The 22,816-nt window shown below is 36.4% G+C and overlaps 1 protein-coding gene across 5 annotated transcripts in view; it reads left to right on the top strand.

Annotated features, from left to right (window-relative positions):
- CNKSR2 (connector enhancer of kinase suppressor of Ras 2) overlaps positions 1–22,816 on the top strand; it is a 285,732-nt gene that overhangs the window by 219,748 nt on the left and 43,168 nt on the right. For all 5 annotated transcript variants that reach the window (XM_070784406.1, XM_070784405.1, XM_070784408.1 and 2 more), the window contains 5 exons: positions 2,690–2,763; positions 3,061–3,132; positions 9,535–9,602; positions 15,741–15,841; positions 18,303–18,855. In XM_070784406.1, coding sequence (XP_070640507.1) covers positions 2,690–2,763; positions 3,061–3,132; positions 9,535–9,602; positions 15,741–15,841; positions 18,303–18,855 — 868 coding nt within the window. The remainder of the gene's footprint in view (positions 1–2,689; positions 2,764–3,060; positions 3,133–9,534; positions 9,603–15,740; positions 15,842–18,302; positions 18,856–22,816) is intronic.

Raw genomic sequence — 22,816 nt, 5'->3', positions numbered from 1 at the left:
GAAGGCAGTTGTCTCAATTACTCTAATGAAACATGTCTGAAACATAGGTAATATATAGTAAAATTCTGTATATCTAGTTAAAAATATGAAGCTAATTCAAGCAATAGCTTACTTAAAAGGATTATGTATAGAGAGAGAGATTTGATAAAGATTTTTAAATGTCTTGCTTTTGTTCAATGTTTTACATTTTTTTATGTTTGCTTTTTTGAAAGGAAGTCTTTTATAGTAAGTTAAGTTAATTAATTGGAGAAGGCAATGGCACCCCACTCCAATACTCTTGCCTGGAAAATCCCATGGACGGAGGAGCCTGGTAGGCTGCAGTCCATGGGGTCGCTAAGAGTCGGACACGACTGAGCGACTTCACTTTCACTTTTCACTTTCATGCATTGGAGAAGGAAATGGCAACCCACTCCAGTGTTCTTGCCTGGAGAATCCCATGGATGGAGAAGCAGCAAGTTAATTAATATCTGCATTTACTTCAGTTTTTCTTAAAGAATAAATGAACTAGTAGACTAGCTTTAAAAATCTGCAAGTATTCATTTCATTTGACCCAATAGGGGAAGGAAGGGGAGAGTATATAACAAATGCCAATTGTTCTTATGATTTCCTATTTCATTTGTGGTAATTAGATTTATATTCAGAGTAATTATATAACCTGTCAACTATCACAACAAATATACAGTATACCTTATTTTTTTTATATTCTCTTAACTCTACATTTGCTTCCATTGCTATAGCCATCTATCAGTTCACTTTAAGTTTTTATTTATTTATTTATTTTTGGCCACACTGCGTGGTATGTGGGATTGAACCCGTGCTCCCTGCATTGGAAGGTGGCGTCTTAACCACTGGACTGGCAGTGAAGTCCTCAAGTTTGTTTTTGTTTTTTTTTTTTAATATAAATTTATTCATTTTTAAACAAAAATTTCTTTTGTTAACTTGTTTTATCATTAAAAAAAATATACATGGTTTTAAATAGTGTACTGGCTAAGTACTTTTTATATGTCAATGAAATAGTATAAAAACATAGCTTCTTTATGTTTCTCTTTATTTTAGATCACTTATAGATTGTCTACTGACCACTATTTTTTTTTAGTATAATGGGGAGATCATAACTACCCCAAAAGTTTTTTAAATTTTTCAAAATTTTAAATTTTAACATTAAAAACATCAAGGGTAACATAAGAGAAATCAAAGTTAAGAAAGAGATTTGAGACTATTGTATTTACCCCAAGATTGGAAGAAAATAAAAATGGACTTCCCTGGTGGCTCAGAGGGTAAAGCATCTTCCTGCAATGTGGGAGACCCGGGTTCGATCCCTGGGTTAGGAAGATCCCCTGGAGAAGGAAATGGCAACCCACTCCAGTATTCTTGCCTGGAGAATCCCATGGACAGAGCAGCCTGGTAGGCTTCAATCCACAGGGTCACAAAGAGTCAGACACGACTGAGTGACTTCACTTCACCTTTTCTTCATTAAAAAATATTGGAAGTTACAACACTACTTTTGTATATAATATACATTTTAGTCACTATCATTAGCATCAAATTTTACTAAGTTTTACATATAAACATACATACACACACTAAAAGAATTGAGAATCTCTATTCTTTTTCTTTGAGATAGCAGGTGGGAATGTGTAATGTCTCTTGAACTTGATATATAAGAAGCCATGAACTGGTTATAGCACACATCAATGTTTGGGAGTAAATGTCTGAGAATTGGCTTATGTACATGAAAGAAACAACAATGATTAAAGGGTTTAGCCAAAAATACTTGGTTGATTTAGTCATTAAGTCGTGTCCGACTCATGTGACCCCATAGATGGTAGCCTGCCAGGCTCCTCTGTCCATGGGATTCTCCGGGCAAGGATACTGGAGTGGGTTGCCATTCCCTTTCTCCAGGGGATCTTCCCAACCCACGAATCCAACATGGGTCTCCTGCATTGCAGGTAGATTCTTTAGATTCTTTACCAAATGAGCAATGAGGGAAGCTTAGACTAGTTGAAATAACTTATATCTAACATGAGATTTTAGATAATTCTCCTATCTTGTATTTCTATCCCACATTAGAGAGGGGGACTTTATGGATTTCATTCAATTTTCCAAGTGAAAAATAACATTTTATATATATATATATGTATAGCATGTAAACCAAGTCAGATATTTGAAAATCAACTTACCCTATCCACTTGTAAAATGTTGAGTACACAAAATAATTATTTAATTTGTGTTTGATAAGAGATTCTTTTGGAGGTAGAAAAGGAACTAAATTAATAGATATCCCTATATTTTACATCTGGACATTTAAAATGGGAGGAAATTTAATTGTAAATGTGGACTAAAGTTATTTTATATGTTATAAAAGTCTGTATACATTCTGGGAAAAATACTTAGAAAACAGGTTTTACATTGAGAATTAAATTATTTTTTCTGTCTTTATTTTAATATAGAAAGAATTTTTAAACATTCTGTATATATATTTTAATATTTACTATTCTAAATGTTCAAAATATACATTCAGTTTAATGGACTATAACAGGTAAAAGTGAAATTCTAATCTCTCAAATGTCTAATTTAAGGGATTAAATGAACTGTTTTATTAGTATAGATGTTTAAGACATAGTTATATAGTAGCGTCAGCTTTAAACCTTTGTATATAATATCCTAAACAAGAGTGTTGCCTCTTCAGGATGAAAAAGCAGAAGGATTCATCAGCCTGCCTGAATTTAAAATTGATAGAGCCAGTGAATGCCGCAAGAAATAGTAAGTTGACTTTATTTGGGCCAAGGGAGAAAAAGGAAGGGTTTTTTGGGGATTTTGTTTTGATTTTTAATTTCTAGCTTTTAAATTATAGATTGCTTGGCTAATGCTTTCAAATTGAGGTAATAAGAAAGCAGTTTTGTGGGCAGAAAATTGAATTTTTAACTGATTTCTGTCATCATGGTAGAAGCATTATATATTCATACTCAGGTTAGATTTGAGGCAATTTTATCCATAAAAATTATCTGGTTCTAACTTATTTCCCAATCTGAAATGAATGTACTCTGTTTCCTTTTGCAGTGCATTCAAAGCCTGTCATCCTAAAATCAAAAGCTTTTATTTTGCTGCTGAGCATCTTGATGATATGAACAGGTAAAATGTTACTTATATTTCAAAATAGTCTGTTAGGCTTAGAATTCTCAGTTTTCCCCATTAATGCTTAGAGAAAAATTTCACTGAAGTTTCTACATCAGATTTAAAATAAAACGGACCTAGCCATAACTCCATACCTAATTTTAAAGAATAGCATTTTAAAATGTCAAAATAAACTCAATGACTTTTTAAGTTTACCAAAAATGTTCCAAAATCCATATATAGGCCAAATATATATATATAAAGGCCAAAAAACACCCACTGCAGAAAAAAATAATTTTTAAGTCCATTTCAGGAATATGTCTCCAAATTTATTCCCAAGTGAGGAAAATAAAGATCCCCACAAAAAAAGCTGACTTTTCCAAGTGCAGAGTATTTATGACAGAATAGCCATCTCAATAATTCAAGCCTAAGCTTAGTTGGTATATCTTTCTGTCACCTTTCTTCTGTTGCTAGACAGGATTGTGCAACCAAGTGATTAGATGGCACATGGTTATGTGATGCCTCTGGGAAAATCTGTATATATATATGCTATGCTAAGTCACTTCAGTTGTGTCCGACTCTGTGCGACCCCATAGACGTCAGCCCACCAGGCTCCCCCGTCCCTGGGATTCTCCAGGCAAGAACACTGGAGTGGGTTGCCATTTCCTTCTCCAATGCATGAAAGTGAAAAGTGAAAGTGAAGTTGCTCAGTCTTGTCCGACTCTTAGCGACCCCATGGATTGCAGCCTAAAAGGCTCCTCCATCCATGGGATTTCCAAGCAAGAGTACTGGAGTAGGGTGCCATTGCCTTCTCCATATATATATATATATATATATATATATATATATATATATACACACACACATACACATACACACACATATATTTTTTTTTTTATCATCTACAACATACAGCTTCTTGTTTCCATTTTGGCTCTTATTGATCCTTTCTTCCTTTTTCTTTCCTTTCCCCTTTCCTTTTTCTAGATTTGTAGAAATTGAGTTTAAGATTGAAAATATTTCCTTTTATAGATCTTCACCAGGCAGTGCATGTTACATATATAATGTGCCAACACATTATACAGAGGTACAGAATAGGGAGTTACAGAATAGCATAGGGAGATACAGAATAGCATAGTGGTTTAGAGTATGAACTTTGGAACCAAGCTGTCCAAATTCCAGCTATCCCACTTACTAGCTGTATGACCATGGATGCAGAACTTAACCTCTCTATGTCAGATATTAAGCTCTTGTAAAAGTGGTGATAATAACCATCTTCACCCATAGAACTTTTATGAGGAGCAAATAAGCACACATGAAAGGCTTAGAATAGTAAATTGTAAGTGCTATATAAGTGTTTCCTTTCAGTATATATTCTTTTTATTGGGTTAGCCAAAAAGTTCGTTGGGGTTTTCCATACAATGTGACCAAAAACCCCAATGAACTTTTTGGCCAACACAATATATACTTTGGGCTTTTACACCATATACCTTTCTTTGTATATCTCTAAGGAATTTGTGTTCAGATATTTTTAAGCACAAAACTACATCTTCATAAATGTGCTTGAATGCACTCAATGAACACTTAATATGCTGTCATAAATAATCTTGTTCTTTGACACTTTGGAATATAGGCACGATTTTTCCAAAGCAAGGATATGAATATAAGGAAAGGGCAAAGAAAGGTATTGAAAAACTTGATAAACTCTTTTTATATTTAATAGGAAAATTGAGCCTTTCTTTTTTGAAGTTATTAACAATGTTGTGTTAGTATCTGGTGTACAGTGAAGTGATTCATTTTCACATATTGGGTTGGCCAAAAAGTTTGTTCAGGGTTTTCCATACCATCTTACAGAAAAATCCATGCTTTGCAGATATTTTCTCACATTCCTTACATTGTCTCTTTGTTTTGTTTATGATTTCCTTTGCTGTGCAAAAGCTTATAAGTTTTATTAGGTCCCATTTGTTTATTTTTGCTTTTATTTCTACTGCCTTGGGAGACTGACCTAAGAAAATACTGCTATAGTTTATGTCAGATAATGTTTTGCCTATGTTCTTTTCTGAGAGTTTTATGGTGTTATGTCTTATGTATGTCTTTAAGCCATTTTGAGTTTGAGTTTTTTTGTGTATGGTGAGAGGTTATGTTCTTACTTCATTGGTATATATGAGTCTGTCCAGCTTTCCTAACATCACTTGCTTGAAGAGACTACCTGTTCTCCATTGTGTATTCTTGCCTCCTTTGTTAAAGATTAATTAAGCATAGATGTATGAATTTATTTCTGGACTCTATTCTGTTCCATTGATCCATATGTCTGTTTTTGTGCTGATAGCATACTGTTTTGATGACTGTTGCTTTGTAGTATTGTCTGAAGTTAGTGTGTGTTGTGGGGGTGGGGTATGCCTACAGCTTTGTTCTTTTTCCTCAGGAATTCTTTGTCAATTCTGGGTATTGTATAGTTCCACATAAATTTTAGGGTTATTGGTTGTATTTCTGTGAACTGAGCCTTGCATTTGGTTTCCACAATCTTCTCTTGCTTTGTATGTTGCCATTCTTGAAATTTCACATGAGGCAATCAGAATTTGCTGAGTTTGTTCTCAAAATGAAAATTATGTAGTTGCTGGGGAGTGGTGCTACTCTATTTTGTGTTTTAACTATTTTATAATCTGCTCTTGTAGTTACTATTCATTTTTTCACAGTTGAGCTCAGTACCCTTGGGATAAACATGAAGGATTATAACATCATAACCAAACAGAAAATAAGTGGTATATATGAGCATGTCCTCTTCTACAAGATAAATCCACTAGAACACAGTTTAACTCCCATCTAAGAATTAACATAATTTAGTCATTTGGGATACTTGCTAATCAGGGTCTTTTTAGGTTTAGAAAATAGCCTGCTCAAAAATGCATTTTTATTAGCTGTAACACCATTCTTGGTCTCCATTTTCTACCCTGTGTTAGGAATAACTTTAGAAGTATATGATGCCACTACTCTTCCCTGATACTCCTTTGGATGTATCTGGTTCAGGATATTAGAAAAAAACTAAGCCAAACCCATAAGTTTCACTTTGTTGCCTTTTCTAAGCAGCGAATCAAAGAAAAAATAAATAAATCTGATTAAGTATGTCATCATCTCCATATCATACATTTCAGAGTGCTGTTTTATATTAGCCTTTCCATAGTGTACTACAACCTTCTTGAATTGTCCTGAAAGTTTTTAAAAAATTTAAGTATAATAGACTATTACTGTTTTGCCTTGCTTTTTCTTTCTTTAATAACCATATTCCCAGTATCTATTTTCAACAAACAAGTTGTTTAAAAAATTACTTGTCAGTAGGACAGAGAGTGAATGGCAATGTTCACAGAGGATTGGTAATAGGGAAAGACACCCTTCAACAACTTTATTTAATATCCTAATTATTACATAACAGCAAGATGTCCTGGGTATTGGTTCATTCTATATGTAGTCCTTTGAAGGCGTGTACCTAAGCCTTCAAGAAATGATAAATAATTATAATAATTATAAATAAATACCTTATCTGGTTATTTCATAATTTCTAAAGTATTATCATATGTATTTTTAAAATGTAGTGCTAGTTTCGGAGAAGGCAATGGCACCCCACTCCAGTACTCTTGCCTGGAAAATCCCATGGACGGAGGAGCCTGGTATGCTGCAGTCCATGAGGTCGCTAAGAGTCGGACACGACTGAGCGACTTCACTTTCTCTTTTCACTTTAATGCATTGGAGAAAGAAATGGCAACCCACTCCAGTGTTCTTGCCGGGAGAATCCCAGGGACAGAGGAGCCTGGTAGGAGGCCGTCTATGGGGTCGCACAGAGTCGGACATGACTGAAGCGACTTAGCAGCAGCAGCAGCAGTTTTGACAGGACCTAGTAATTGGAATGAAAAGGCAATCCTTAGATTTAATTTACTTCTATAAAATCTGCATGTATGTATACACATTCATACACTTATTCATACATATACCCAAATATACATATACCCAAATATAAATGTTAGAATATTAAAACCTCACCTTCTGTTTTTTGAGTAGCTTTAAGTTGGAATGTGAGGTAATTTGCAAAAAACACTTTTGAGCACCCTACCACCAACCCATCTGTTCCCTCCTCAGAAATGAGCATTGAAACATTAAAAAAATCTTTTTTGCCAGTCTGTGTGAAATCTGTGGGAAGAAAATAAAACATCATGTTTCTCAAGTATTCTGAGACTTATTTACTGAATTTACTTGGCCTGTGTATTCCTTTTCATGTCAGCACATATGTCATTGTAATTGTCAGGACTCACCAGTTTCTGTTTAGTAGTTATTATTTGTACATTTCTTCCATAATTCTTACTCTTATTTCCCTCTCAGTACGTTATTCTGTGTGTTCTTGGCAGCTTCACTGGAATGTTCACCGTAGGCCCAATCTTATTCCTGCATGTTGTCTGTCTCCCTCACTGAAAATATAGGCATCATGGAAACAGATACTTTATTTCATTTATCTCTCTATCCTTCATGCCTAGGACAGTACCTGGCACACCTAAATATTTCTTACCTCAATTAATGCATCAGTTCAGTTCAGTTCAGTCATATCTGCTATTCATAATAGCATATAAACACCAAATCGTAACTGCAACAAGTGTTTAGTTAAGCATTTTCTAACCAGGGCCTAAGGAGACTTATCCAAGACAGCAACAACAGCTGTGTAGCATTCAGCCTTTTGTATTTGTATACCCTGGCCCAAGTTTATACACATACTTTCTAAAGAGTTTTTATTGTGGGCAGAATTTGTCTTCCTAAAAGTAGTTTAATGTTTTCATTGTCTTGTGAAATTTAAGAATCCTGGAGCTCATCAAAGGCAGAAATTATGTCTTATTCATTTTTGGACCCCTAAAGCATAGCTCATTGTTCATCATATAACAGACATTTAATAAATGTTGTTGAGCTGAAAAATTAAGAAGCCTCTTTTTAGTTTCTTTATTCATCTTATACAAGTCCTCATTGCTCTTTAGCTAATAACAAAATTAAATTTCAATGATATATTAAGAAGTAGTAAATAGGAGGTACTGAATTAAAATTCAGCAATAAATGTTCCTCTGGTGGAACATCAACATCATTTCTACCCAAAAAGCACCAACGCAGTCTTTCCTAAGGGTGCTAAGACTTGCCTTGTAATACAAATTCAACTCCTTTCTTACTACAAGTCACCTATAGACTAGATTTTCATGTTGACCTTTTACTAATGATTAGTCATTTTTAAAAGGTTATTTGTTATGAGGTTAGCTTCTTACAGTTTATAATTTTCTGCATTATGTGTGTATATACCATCGTACTGAATTCATTTGATTACTTTTTGTTTTCATTTCTGCTCCCTTTTTTACTTCCCAGACATACTTGAGGTAATCATTGCACTGTAGGTTTTGTCAAAGTTGAGCTTTAAGTGACTTGTTCCTAAAATTAAGCCTTAAATTTCCATGGGTGTGATTTTGTCCATTAGAGAAACAACTTTCCTCCCTCTCTCTTCAAGATATTCTCAGTATCTGATGCACAGTCAACAGCACTTGGCACAATGATGAAGTATATGAGTCACTTCAGAGATATTCATCTTCCAGTTGACAGGGGAAATAATCTCTTAGGAGAAGAAGTTCTCAAAAACAATTTTTTTTAAATATGTTAAGATCAGATTATTCCACAATTTAATATTAACTCTATTAGCTGGTTTAGAAGGCTGATTCTCCCTTACTTTCTTATTTGGGAAAATATATGAATCATAGTTCAGGATTAACCAGTGAAAAATTGTCAAGTTAGTTTAAAGACTTTGTGATTCGATAAACTGATGCAGTGTAAACAGTTACCAGAGTAATGGAACAAAAGATGGAGATTGAAGCAGTGCTTTGCTTCAGGTAGTCCCCTATGTTAGCAATAGCAATTCTCCTGAAAGAGGAGAGAACTAAGATTTAATTTTAAATTACTATTGTTTGTGGAAATAAATTTTCAGGATCCAAAATGTAGGTTAAAATTGTATATGTAATTTTTGTTTTGGAAAAACCAAATACCCTTGTATTTAGAGACAGATTTCCATAGTACTACTCAGATGTGTTTCCCCTTGGATCATTAAATATAAAAGAGATTCATCAAAACTAATTATAGGACTTTGGTCATCTCAGACCCCTTTATATTGCAGATATATACAGGCTTGTCCAAGACTTTTCTTGTGAAATAGCATCTTTACTGTGGGAACAGTTTGTACTACAGCAAATTATAACTTATTGACAACTCCATGTGTTAAGAGTAACAAAAAACAACACATCTTTTATCTGAGGTTATTCCATATACTCATATGCATTTGAAAATAAATATTTCCAAAAAGGTAAATTATAAGAAATTCAGTTGCAATGTTACTGATATTTGTTATTTCAGGTGGCTTAACAGAATTAACATGCTGACTGCAGGATATGCAGAAAGAGAGAGGATTAAGCAAGAACAAGGTAAAGGAATACTTTTTTTTTTTAACTATTGTTATGTTTTTTTCCCTTGCTGTTTTCCTCTACAGTGTTTCATTGCTATCACTTGAAAGAAAATGCAAATGTCAATCTGTGGTGGTGTTTTTTCTCTCTCTTTTGTGCACTTCAAAGGAATCCAAACCATAGCATCTTATGCGTAGGATTTAGTAAATCAAACAGGAAATAAACTCAGATTTTTAGAGCGGCTAATATGGAGTTTGTTCCTGTTTGTTGCCATCTCCTTTAGACTATTTCTTAAAAATTAAAAAGCCTAGAATTGGTCCTATATTGACCCAATTCTAGGTCCTTAGTGGTTTTTTCTACTTAGTGGTTTCACAGACATTTAAGTGCTTTTTCATGCAGAGAGCTCGGATGAATGATTCATTCTTTCATCAAATATCTCATTTGGTTGTGTTCTTCAGTTCTGTTAGTGTGTTAGCTCTGTGATCATATGGAACTTGCCTTAGTATTGACCTCATATTTATGAAACACAATATCCTGATGCAGAATTGAAATCTCAACAAAAGTTGTGGTTACCATTCCAAAAGTGGCTTTACTTTTCCCAAAGAATGTTTGCTGTACATCCCTTGGAAGCATAACTTGTTTTTTGAAAACTTTTGAGACATCCTAAAGCTAAAGGAATTCTATAGAATGATACACAAACATACTTCTAGTTGTGTCTCCAGTATGTATAGTCTGTGTGTTGATGTGAAGATTCGGAAAACTTTGTTTCCTCACAGAGAAAACTTTTTAAAGCATCTAAAAACTAAAGGTTAGAGATATCTGAAAAAGATAACCAGATCCCAAAACCAATCTGTCAGCAAAGTTTTAGGTCAGGGGTCAGGAAACTTTCTGAGTAAAGAGCCAAACAGTAAATATCTTAGGCTTTGAAGGCCTTAAGGTTTCTTTGAAGCTATTCAACTCTGCTACAGACACATGAAAAGAAGTGACTGTACTTCCATAAAGCTTTATTTATGGACAATGAGATTGAATTTCATAACATTTTCACATTTTGAAACTTCTTTTGATTTTTTTTAATCCACTTAAAATGTAAAAGCCATTCTTGATCCACAGGCTGTATAAAAACAGGCCAAGTGCCTCATTTGGCCTGCAGACTGTAGCTTACCAACCCCTGGTTTAGAGCCATAGGATAAGAGAATGGAGGTGCCTAGAGCAGTGAAGAGTGGGGAGATAGGGCAGGAACATGTCCAAGAAATAACATAACATGATTTTTGCCGATGGGAATTTATCATCTTGTTGAGAATTTCAAAAATATACACTTGAAATTACCTAAGAAAAATTAAAGAGCGACATAAAGTAAATGAGTACTAATTTTTGCACAACATGCAACTGATTTTAAAAATTGCTAAGTGGATACAAAATTTTAAAAAAAAAATCCTGAAGAGGGGGCAGGATTAACGAGGATATACTTGGAGAAAGTAATCAGTGAGCCTGATGTAAAATATTAGCACTGAAGAGAAAGAGAAGACTTTATTAAATATTGAGGTGTTTCTGGCATCACCGACTCAATGGACATGAGTTTGAGCAAACTCTGGGAGACAGTGAAGGACAGGGAACCTGACATGCTGCAGTCCATGGGGTCGCAAAGAGTCGGACATGACTGAGCGACTGAACAACAACAAAGTGTTTCTGAGTGAGGCCTTCATCTAGCACTCTAATTGTATTATGGTGAAATTTTTGGAGAAGGCAATGGCACCCCACTCCAGTACTCTTGCCTGGAAAATCTCATGGATGGAGGAGCCTGGTAGGCTGGAGTCCATGGAGTCACTAAGAGTCGGACACGACTGAGTGACTTCACTTTCACATTTCACTTTCACGCATTGGAAAAGGAAATGGCAACCCACTCCAGTGTTCTTGCCTGGAGAATCCCAGGGACAGGGGAGCCTGGTGGGCTGCCGTCTACGGGATCACACAGAGTCAGACACGACTGAAGCGACTTAGCAGCAGCAGGCACTCATCCTGCCTGAAATTACATTGAATTGTAGCAGAAAAGATACTCTTAGTAAAATAGAGAAAGTGAGACATGGAAAAGTACAAACCAAATTCCATGGGAATGAGTCTGGAGAGATTTCTTCCAGGAAGGAAATGGGAAAGACATTATGTGGACATAATCTGAACTGGTTCTCACAGGATGAGAAGTAATAAAATAAAACATTTCTGAGAGTAGAAGCAGCATGGGTACATCCACAAATAACATGGAAGCCATCTCCATCAAATCACTGTGCACAGGCAAACCCAGCAAGGACTATGAAGTGTCAGGCCAGTAATTAAGTCACATTTCTTCATTGTTAAAGGTTTATTCCCTGCTTAATTCTTCTACTTAATGTATGGGCCTACAGTTATAGTAAGAGAACTAAATACACACACACACACACACACACACACCAGCCCCTTTTCAAATTACTTTTAAAAGGCATGAAAGCTGTTCTTTAAAAGTGCTTGTAGATTTGTTTCTCTGTTTTTTAAGATGCAAGAATTAGAAGTGTGGGCAATGTGCTGATAGGGAAATGAATCTTTAAAAAGTCAATTTGCATGAATAAGGAAACTTGGATTTTCAGGCTTAACTTCTGTATTTTGTCACTCGACATTGCTTTGAAGCTGAGCATGACCTTGATTTTAGTGGATTTCCTTTGTACTTGGTATTATATAACCAAAATTCATTATGGATGAAAGAACTGGTAAGTCACATTGCACATGCAGGTTCCAAAAAATACTTATTCCATGGATTCATGCTGCCATAGTCTGTCATGTGAGCATTTATTTTAGTGCCTACTAGAAAATGGTAGATAATCATAAGTAGAAGCTTAAAGTTACAGTTCAATTCTCTACAACCAGAATCTCTGAGATAATTTAGATTTCCCCTTAGAGTATACATTCATCAGACACTCTGACATGGATCAGAAGCATATTAGACTTCCTACCTTATATGGGGTTAGGTCTCACGATATCCTATATAGTCAATTGCTGGATGCACGTGTCTACACCACAGTTCTATAGAATTGTTTGACATCTGAGTACCATTCTCAGCACTGAAGTTAAACCTGAAACAAAATAAAGCTCTTTGAGAATTGGGAATATTTCAGAAAGATGCAAAGGAATAACTGCCAAACACTGTTTCTATTTAAATACTGAGTATAGCTTAGAAGTGACTCTTTCATTGACTTAAAAGTTTAGTGACTTGCTGTCTTTAACTACAGCAGTATAAAGGATATGAGGATCTTTTTCATTATGCATTATTTTACGTAGAGAAAACAGGGTTACATTGAATTTTGCCAAGATCATAATTTGGCTAATGTCTGCGAATCCTTTTTTGTATTTTTCCAGCTTCAGATCAGACATTCATGACACATTATTTTCAATCACACGTAAGGTCTTTGTAAAGCTTTAATTACATAAAAATGAATAAAGTTCATTGTGTTTCTTTGATAGTTCTAGATGAAAAAGTCAATTTTTTTCAGATTATTCTTTGTATCAACATGAGAAGTGGAAATTTTCCTCTTCTATTGATGGCACTGTTTATTCATGATTAGTTACTTGTTAAATTGAATATCACTGCGAGAGACATTAAAAAGTATCCATTCATTCCGTGCTAAATAAGAGAGCTAAGAAAAATAAATTAATTTGCTCTTAGAATGAAAATCAGACTGGTTTCAGCCTCTGGGCAGCAGTGTGCTGGTAATTTTCCACACAAACCCAAAAAGGCCTGAATTTTCTGTAGGCTCTTCCCTGGCATTACTCTCTCAGGGACACGTGGCTTAGTGTATGAAATGAAGTTAATTTACAAAGTGGTATTTCAACCTCTTCTTAGACAACCCACGAAAAATTTGGTTTGATGGTGCTTCTTTTTTAGCAAACCAAGAATTACATCAAATTTCAAACTAGAATTTTTCCTCATTTATCAAGGAAGGAGGGATTAGGGCGGGAAGTAGAGAGAATCTCCTGAATCTGTCACTTGTAGTATTAGTCATAGAGATCTTAAGAAAATAGTTATCCTCTCCTTCTCAATGTGCTGATTGGACCATTTCAAGTGCTAACTCCTTGAGACCCAAAGTCTCAGTGCAAAGGTGAAGGGAAAACTCAGCACAGGTGTCATAGTTTCTAGAAATAGTAGGAAGGGTAAGAGCAGAGTGATCTTGGCAGGCCTACTGCTTGGGAGAAGGAGGAGGGGTGCTTAGTACCTCTCCCTCCAGCAATAATTTCCCAGTAGTATTCAAGCTCCCACACAACTACCCAACTGAGGCCCCAGAGCTCCAGAATTCACTTTTCATTGCTGGAACTTGCTACAAGAAAAAATTGATGGCTAAGAAGATGGGAACACCAGGCATTTATTTCCTGTGTGATCTGGGACAGACTGTCCTAGTGTGCTACCTGCCAATCCACCAGTATTAGGAATCCTAATATTTTTTAGTGCTTTCAAGGTGTAAGGCACTTAAATATGTGCTACCATAGTACCCCACTCATACAACTCTGAAAGGTGGTGTTTATTAGCCCCGTTTTACAGATAACAAAACAGACTCAGATTAAGTCACCTTCACAAGAGCACGGAAATGGCAGTTGGTACAGCCAAACATTGAAGCTGCATCTGCACGAATATATAGTCCATGCTTTTCTGACTAGCATTTACTGGGTCCGTTTCTAGATAGCTACATCAATTCATATTTGGGAGGAAACTTAGTACGCTTCCCATCACCAGTGTGACCCAGTGTAAAAACCAGATATCAAATTTAGGTTAACTATAGTCTTTGCTTTTCTTTTACTCAAAGGGGATAATTAAAGCAGGAATAGGATTTTCAGAGACTTTCTCTCCATTGCTAAAGAATTTTGACCAAATTCTTTAGCAGGGAGGACAGAGGCTTGAAAAATCATGAATATATGTCACATTAAACTCTCTCTTTAATGTCACATTAAACTAAGTCATACGAAAGTGTCCCAGTAATTTAACCCTTCAAGGTTTAGAACAAGGCAATTTCTTAGTTCAAACCCCAGTTTTACTACTTTCTATTTGGCATATAATAAGTACTCAGTAAATGTTAATTATACTTATTAATCAGCACCACAAGGAAAATGTATAAAAATATTACAATATGGGAATTCCTAGATGGAAAAAGGTACCTATAAAAATATGTGCCATGATTTTTCACCTACATCTAAGTATTAGTTAAGCCTTCTAGTGGTTCTTTTGTGGTGGAGCTTTTCATAAGAATAAGGAACCTTTTGTTTGGCTACCTTTTCTTTTATCATTTGAAATTCATATGGGTGATACTTCTAGATTTTTCCTTGTAAACACAAAAAATTAACCCAGCAGTTATAGGGTGGTTGAAATATTGGTAGAACAGATCTGATGATTGACCTTTGTGCTGTATTTTATTCAACCAGTGTACCTCAGTTTTTCCTCTTCCCTCTTGCCTGAGGTCTACCAAGTCATTTTGTCTAGCGGCTTACATTTTCTACCCTTTTAAGTAATTCTAGAAGTTTGGAGCTTACAGCCCACATCAGCAGATTTGCCCTTTTGCGTTTGGCAAGAATCAAGGTTTGCCATGTGTTTCCAAGTAGAGGTGGGAGTATGGTGTTATAGAGACTCGTGTCAGCATGACTCTGGAAACAGCGATTGTTAGATAACCAGTGAACTGAAGCCAGAGAAGAGAATTGAGAACATTATTTTGGGAGCTGTTTATATCTGTAGAGATCTCCAGCAATGTATGCATTTCTTCTTTGAGTGTTCATCTTTAAGATAAAATGATACCCCTTTAAGAAACATCATGTAACAGCATTCATTCTTTGAAGTTTCAAGTAGTTTGGTCTGGAATTATACCCTAAAGCTGATTTGACTTATGCATTATCTTTTTCGTAACTCCTTAAAACTGCAGCTATGTGTAATTGCTTGCTTTAAAAGGAAGTGGGAATTGGGTGATTGTACTCTTTCTTTCTCCTCAAATCCCAGCTGAAAATAAAAGTTGTTGGACCTAGAGTAGCCAGTGCTGGGGATCAGTGTCTAGAAATGGAATTTAAACTTCCTTTTGTTAGCTGGTAGTGTGTGTTACTGAAAATATGGCTAGACACTTTTAATGGAATATTGATGTATCCATATGTGTGAACTTTCAGATTACTGGAGTGAGAGTGACAAGGAAGAAGCAGATACTCCATCAACACCTAAACAGGACAGCCCTCCTCCCCCCTACGATACATACCCACGGCCTCCCTCTGTAAGTTGCCAATAGTAATGTACTCAATATAGTATTGGATTCTTGGATCTGAAACATCCTTTTTTTATGTTAAAAAACATTGTGTGGTGAATTACTTGTCAGACCTTGGGTTTTTCAGGGGGAAAGAAAACAGGGAGCCTAAAAGAAATAAGGGAGAAACTTTAAGTATACAAAGAATATTTAATCAGGAGAAACAGTCACCACAGATTCCACACTTAGAAATATCTTACCAGTTTTATTAAGAAAACATACCATTTGTATCAGAGTAGCCTTCATGAACTATCAACAAAAAAAAAGTTTTGTGGAAAAAGATATGTAAATTGACCTTATCTATTCTACGCTAACAAAGTTCATTCCTATGTTCTTTAGAAACAGTAGTAAAAATTGATATTATATCTGTATTGAACATGTTTTGGTAGGTAGCTTTTCAGATAGCTATGGGATCTGGTTTAATGTATATGTGTTTATGTGGTACCCTTCTTAAAACTTCTTAAACTTGTTTAAATCATTCTGTGTATAGACTGTACCTTGATTTTTTTAACTGTCCCTATTTGTTTTATGCTCATCAGAATTATTGAAAGAGTCTCAATACTGTCCCATTTTAAAGACTGTACATTGCATGGTCATGGTACGTAAGAGTCCATTCTGCCTATCTTGGGACTGAATCTTCCACATAGGTAATGGAAACTGGATTTAGGTAACAATAGCAACCAACCTGATTCCACTTCTGTGTTACTCCAGGGGATTTTTAACAAGAAAGGTGCTATGCAAGATGTTGATATAATTCGAGGCCACTTCTCAACCTTGGCTATGCATAAGGATCAGCTCTGGAATGTTTTAGAAATGCAGATACTCAGGCCTAATCCAGAGATACTAAATCGGCATATTTGGGACTGCAAACAGCTCACTGAACTGGACTGTGAACTTTTTGAGAACAGGGACTCCATTCAATTCATCTGTTCATCCCTGTGGCCTAGCACAGCACTGATACTTATTTATTCAGTGCTCAGTGAATATTTCTGAAATAAATAAATGGAATAAATGGATAAATATTTTGGCTAATGACTGAAAGGGAAGTCACATTTTTAATTGAAATGTTTGATGATAGTGTCTCTTACCTAAGGGAAAAAGAAGAAAAGTAGAAAAAAATGCAGAGTTGTATACACATGTCCATATACACACTTCCTTAATAAATGCTGCAGTGCAACAGAATGCCAGGATGAACTAAACAAATGAAATAATGAAGTCAGTAACAAGATATAGTTTGTATCATATTTTCCCTCTTTCCCTAAAAAGTCAGGATCTGAATATTCTTTTAAAATATTTGTAGGGACTCCCTGGGGGTCCAATGGTTAAACCTCCACGCTTCCAATGTAGGAGGCATGGGTTCCATCCCTGCTTGGGGAACTAAGATCCTACATGCTGCATGGCACAGCCAAAAGATACAAATAAATAAACCTTTAAAAATAAAATATTTGTAAACATGAAAGAAAGGGAAACTGCTTGACCAAACTGCTCTTTAATGATAGCAACTTGTGAATTTCAAGAAGGAAACTACCCACATTGTTATTAACACGTGGGTGGATAAACTGCCCACAGAAGATGCCACTGAACTCCTTTACCCAAAGGGGTAGATGTACTTTCACCTTAGGCTTTTCCTGGCCACAACTTCAGCCTCAGTCGTAATGACCACATTGAACACACCTGGCTCCTCCCAGTAGGGGTGCCTCCAAGTCTTTAACAACATTCACTTGATGCCAGTCCTTCTTGGTTGTGCTTTGTGCGGTAACACATGTTACCAAACTTTAAATTCCACTGATAAAAACATTCCATTTCTCTTTTATGTTTATGTATTCTGAAGGCTGTGCTCAAGGCAAATGCTAATCCCCATCAGGGTATAATCTTATCCTTCCTACATTTTAACTCTAGAGTGTGCCACAGAACTGACAAGACCATAAGAAAACTTTTCCTTGGCTCCATAGGAGCAGACAGTCCACCTTTGAAGAAAAGGAAGGGTTGTGTCTCATTAGAGAGAATCACCTTGTTTTTACATCCAAAAGCCATTCTTGCTCTCATCCCCAGACTCTGTAAAATCTGGAAATATGAATTTGACAACAGTTCTTCAGGATTTTTAACACGTAGAGATTTTAAAACTTGGGGTTTGTTTTTTAGTTGCTGAATATTTCTTATATAGGCACTCACATTCCCTTATACTTTGATTGTGGTGAAACTTTGCACGAATATGTCACATTTTACATGAGAGCCCAGCATAGCTGTATTTCAATACATCCATGTCTCAGTCTCTGAAAATTTAAGCTGGGGCCTACCTTTGAGATACGTGAAAAGGTGAGTAGTCATTCACTCAAAGAATAAATATTACCTGCTGGGAATCAAAGGTGTCCCTTGGTGATAGGAGTGGTCTGTTACTTCTGGGAGACTGATCAGAGTCTCCTTTCCACAGATGAGCTGTGCCAGTCCTTATGTGGAAGCGAAACACAGCCGGCTGTCCTCCACAGAGACCTCCCAGTCGCAATCCTCCCATGAGGAATTTCGCCAGGAAGTGACTGGGAGCAGTGTGGTGTCCCCCATTCGCAAGACAGCCAGTCAGCGGCGCTCCTGGCAGGATTTAATCGAGACGCCCCTGACAAGCTCGGGATTACACTATCTTCAGACTCTGCCCCTGGAGGATTCTGTCTTCTCTGACTCGGCGGCCATCTCCCCCGAGCACAGGCGGCAGTCTACCCTGCCAACGCAGAAGTGCCACCTTCAGGATCACTATGGGCCATACCCCTTAGCTGAGAGCGAGCGGATGCAAGTGTTAAATGGAAACGGGGGCAAGCCTCGAAGTTTCACTCTGCCACGAGATAGCGGGTTCAACCACTGCTGTCTGAATGCGCCAGTTAGTGCCTGTGACCCGCAGGATGACGTGCAGCCCACAGAGGTGGAGGAAGAGGAGGAGGAGGAGGAGGAGGAGGAGGAAGGGGAGGCAGCAGGGGAAAACATAGGAGACAAAAGTAAGTATGTCGATGGAGATTCTTAGCCTGTACACACAGATTCCTAACCTTTCAAACTTCTTATTTTAAGAAAACAGAATTTTGTTTCCCCTTTTTCTTAAAATAATGGTCTTGCTGCATAGGAAGTTAGGTATCCCTTGGTGTCCTACTTTCATAACTTGGGGGGGAAAAAGGATGAGTAGTGAAGCCTATATCTCAGGACACTCACAGCTAGAAGAAATAATTTATTTTCTCCAGTTACTCACTTGCCTTTTCAGGTCGATGGCATTCGTTTTTCTTCCTCCTCTTATCTACTTACTTTCTTCTCACTCACACGCATCATCCCTTTGGTCCACAGTTGTTGACCTCTGAGTTTGGGTTAAGAAGCTATAAATGCTTCAAGCAGGTGTTAGCAGGACCTTGGTTGAATAAGTAAGTAAATACACAAAAAATACACACACTCATACATATACATACATACATACATATGTAACTTCCCTTTTCACTATTAGAAGATTGAAAGGAAAAATCCAAAAGAGTTGTTTGAAGCAGAAATTTTATATAGCATTTCTATCAACTCCAAATAGCAGAATCTGTTTCTAGAAACCAGTTTGCCAAAAGCATCCATGTACTTGCCTGGTATGTATGTTGATTGCAAAGCTCAATTTATGTGAATCAACTCCTGAGAGAGAGAAGTCATTTAAGCAACCCTCTGTCTTATTGGCATTAAAAATTCCACAACCAGATTCAGTCCCTGGTCTGGGAAATGAGATCCTACAAGTCGCTTTATGTGCCCCCCCCCCAAAAAAAAAGTAGGTAAAACAATATGTTTACTACTTACCAAGACTTGAATGTAAAATACCGAAGAAATAATATAAAATCTCTTTATTCAAAATGAAATATTAAATAAATAAATGAAATATGGGCCAGTTAGTACAGATGACCCAAGCCAGTGTTGATGAAACCACAGTTACTGGTCTGGTCCCATGAGGGCATTAGACTTCTCTTTTTAAAGGATACCAACAGACTGTGTCCTTCAGCTCATTTCACAAAGTATATGAGACTTTGATTAAAGGATATATTAGTGTAAGATCATCACAACTGGAAAAACAAGTCAAAGCTCACAGGTTACCAACAAGTCAGGAACCTCATATCGATTTCAGGTTTGGCTTATTTAAAATGAGGGTTACTTTGGAGATTATTGACAAGAAAATTTAGTGGACCTCTTCTACTATCAAAATATGAATTGCTTACAATAAAATTCACATGTTGAAGCAGTTTCCATATAAAGTATGTTGTAGTCATAATCTCCATGAGGACCGTTATAAAAGGTGTACTGTTGGTTCAGGAAAGTTGATTACCTGCCAAGCTCTCATAACATTCACATCTATTAGAAATTATAAAAGAATCTTGTAGAAGAAAGATCTAGGAACCATATTAGGCCTCTGTAGGAGTTCTGGGAAGCACGATCATACATTTTTAATGTTAGGATGATTAATGAGTTGTTTTCTAAAACTTAACTAAAGATAAGTTAGAAACCTCATTTTGACTGTTGTCCGGGTACTGCATAACTGCTGCAACTAAGTATGGGAGGTTTATTCAGTATTTTACAAATGCATTAGGGAAAATACTTCATCTCTGCCATTTTCAAATGAATTGTGTTGAAATTAGGCACAGCCCTCTGAAATAGAGAATCCTGTTCACAACACATTCCTTCATTGCCATACGTAGAAGTCTTTGAAGCTGTCTTTTTCTGTTAAGCTAGATACTTAGCACTTCCTCCTGGTCATTGTGTAGGGAGGACTAGAATGGAGAATATGTCCTAGGACCTGAAAGGCAAAGCTAGGCCTTTGCTTGCCCTTCCTTCAGGCTCCACTAGGCTACAGAGCATCTCTAGTTAGATGGCATTGGATTATTTTCTCTTCTATTGTCAGTTTTTTGCTGTTTTGTTGATCGAATGTATTTTTAGCTTACAGATGCACTCCAAGTGGATGGGTTTTTCCTTCAGGTTCCCAAGTGGGTCAAGTAGGCAGTTACTCAGTACTTTCCATCTTTTTCAGCAGGCTTTCTCTTTGTGGAATGATTGCAATAAGGGAGAACAGCCCTAGGAAATGTGTAGGTAAACTTGGTATTGCGTATTTTGCCTTTACACTTTGATATGGTGGTGCAGCTTGGGCTATTGCAGTCGAGTCTGTTTCACCAAAGGTGGCCGTGCACTGTCTTACACAGCCCCATCTATTTCTGGGTATTTTTCTATAAATCTTGCCACTTGATGTCTCAGTGTCCTTTAAACCATTCTCATCAGGGCAGTACGTTTCATGCTTGCCTAGAAGATTAATGATGGTTTTTCTGCATTATTGTTTCTAATATTGAGAAGCATACAATTTGATTAACACTTCATTTGGGAAACATCAGCTATAAAAAATCAGTGTTTTCAACAGAATCTTTAATGTCTAGTTAAGGCAAGTGTCTTATTCATGACTGCTCTGAGTTGGCCATTAGGAGTAAGTATTTTAGGCTGCTTATTCAAATCAGGCTGCTTGGTGTTATGTCAGCAGAGTCAAAATTATACACAGGAAAGAAGCTGTGGCCATCCCATCAGCCTCAGACTTATAGCCCTCCACACGGAGTGCTCACTATGCTACCACTCAGGTCAGCAGGCTACCATGCTTGTTAGAATCAAAGACTAGCAGCAGTGTATTACTAACTGTCCTGCTGAAGGCCAGCATGCGTTGTGACCTACTAAAGTGAATTTGCACTAACCAAGTACAGACCTGCAGAGGAAATAAGTTTCATGTCTCTAGCTCCAAACTTTTTTCTCAGTTTGCCAAGAAAGTAAAGATAGGAAATATCAGGCAAGTGAACAGAAGGAGCCATGGGAGAAAATGTTAAAATACAGCCTATCTTCAGTTTTAAGGATTAGGAACTATGTCACCACAACCTAGATGGGTGGGATGAGGTGGGAAGTGGGAGGGAGGTGACATACGTATACCTATAGCTGATTCGTGTTGATGTATAGCAGAAACCAACACATTGTAATGGAACTATCCTTCAATTAAAAGTAAATAAACTTTTACAAAAGAATTATGTCATCAACCAAACCCATTTCATGATCTGTATCATGTAGTGCTTATGAGTTTACAGAGCAATTTAAGAAGCAAGATATACCTACATCTGTTACCTGAATGTTTTTTTTCATTTTCTTTGTACATGTAGAATTTGGCCCTGCTTGGGAGGTGTAAATTTAGTCTTCTTTGGAGCATACTTCTTAGAGCATACTTCAATCAATGTTCTCATAGTTGAACTACCTTTTGTCTTATTTTGAAATTCACTTCTTTAACTGAGTCATATTGTGATTTTTCTCAGGCTGAACTCATTTTAATCTAAATGGATAGTACTAAAAGTACACAGATGAAACCTGTCTTGTTTTCCTTTGACTGAAAAGTCAGCTTGCATATTAATTATCCTGACCTACTTCACTGGCATTTGGGAGAAGACAACTAATTTCCTATTATCCCAATTAGCACTTTGGAATCTTACTGAGGTGTAAGCCTTATAATACCTCAGTGAAATTAAATTATAAATTATGTCAGCCTATGCAGCTTTCAAGGAGTATTAATCATAAAGTTATGGGACAAAATATAAAGATATAATATTCTTTATTCAGAAATCATCTGCTGTAACACTAAAATATAGTTTTGGTTAATACAGCTTGAAGTCTGCTTCTAATAGCTGTCTTTCCCTTGCCATACTATGCGGTTTAGGTGAGATTTTTGAAAGCTTTATCCCTTAATCCTGCTGATTTCCCTCTTGGCAATTAAAAGAGCACTCTTTATCAGCCATACATTTTTGGTGCCTCCGGGTACTCAATGAAGTTATAATGTGCTCTTTTTCATTGTCCTAATCTATCAGCATTCAATTTACACATTTATTAGTTTGGTCTTAGGAATCTAAAGCAAATCCTGGGGTTTTTTGTTAGCAG

Source organism: Bos indicus, chromosome X, assembly GCF_029378745.1.
Source record: "Bos indicus isolate NIAB-ARS_2022 breed Sahiwal x Tharparkar chromosome X, NIAB-ARS_B.indTharparkar_mat_pri_1.0, whole genome shotgun sequence".
NCBI lineage: Eukaryota > Metazoa > Chordata > Mammalia > Artiodactyla > Bovidae > Bos > Bos indicus.
This window is presented reverse-complemented; position numbering and strand designations above follow the sequence as displayed.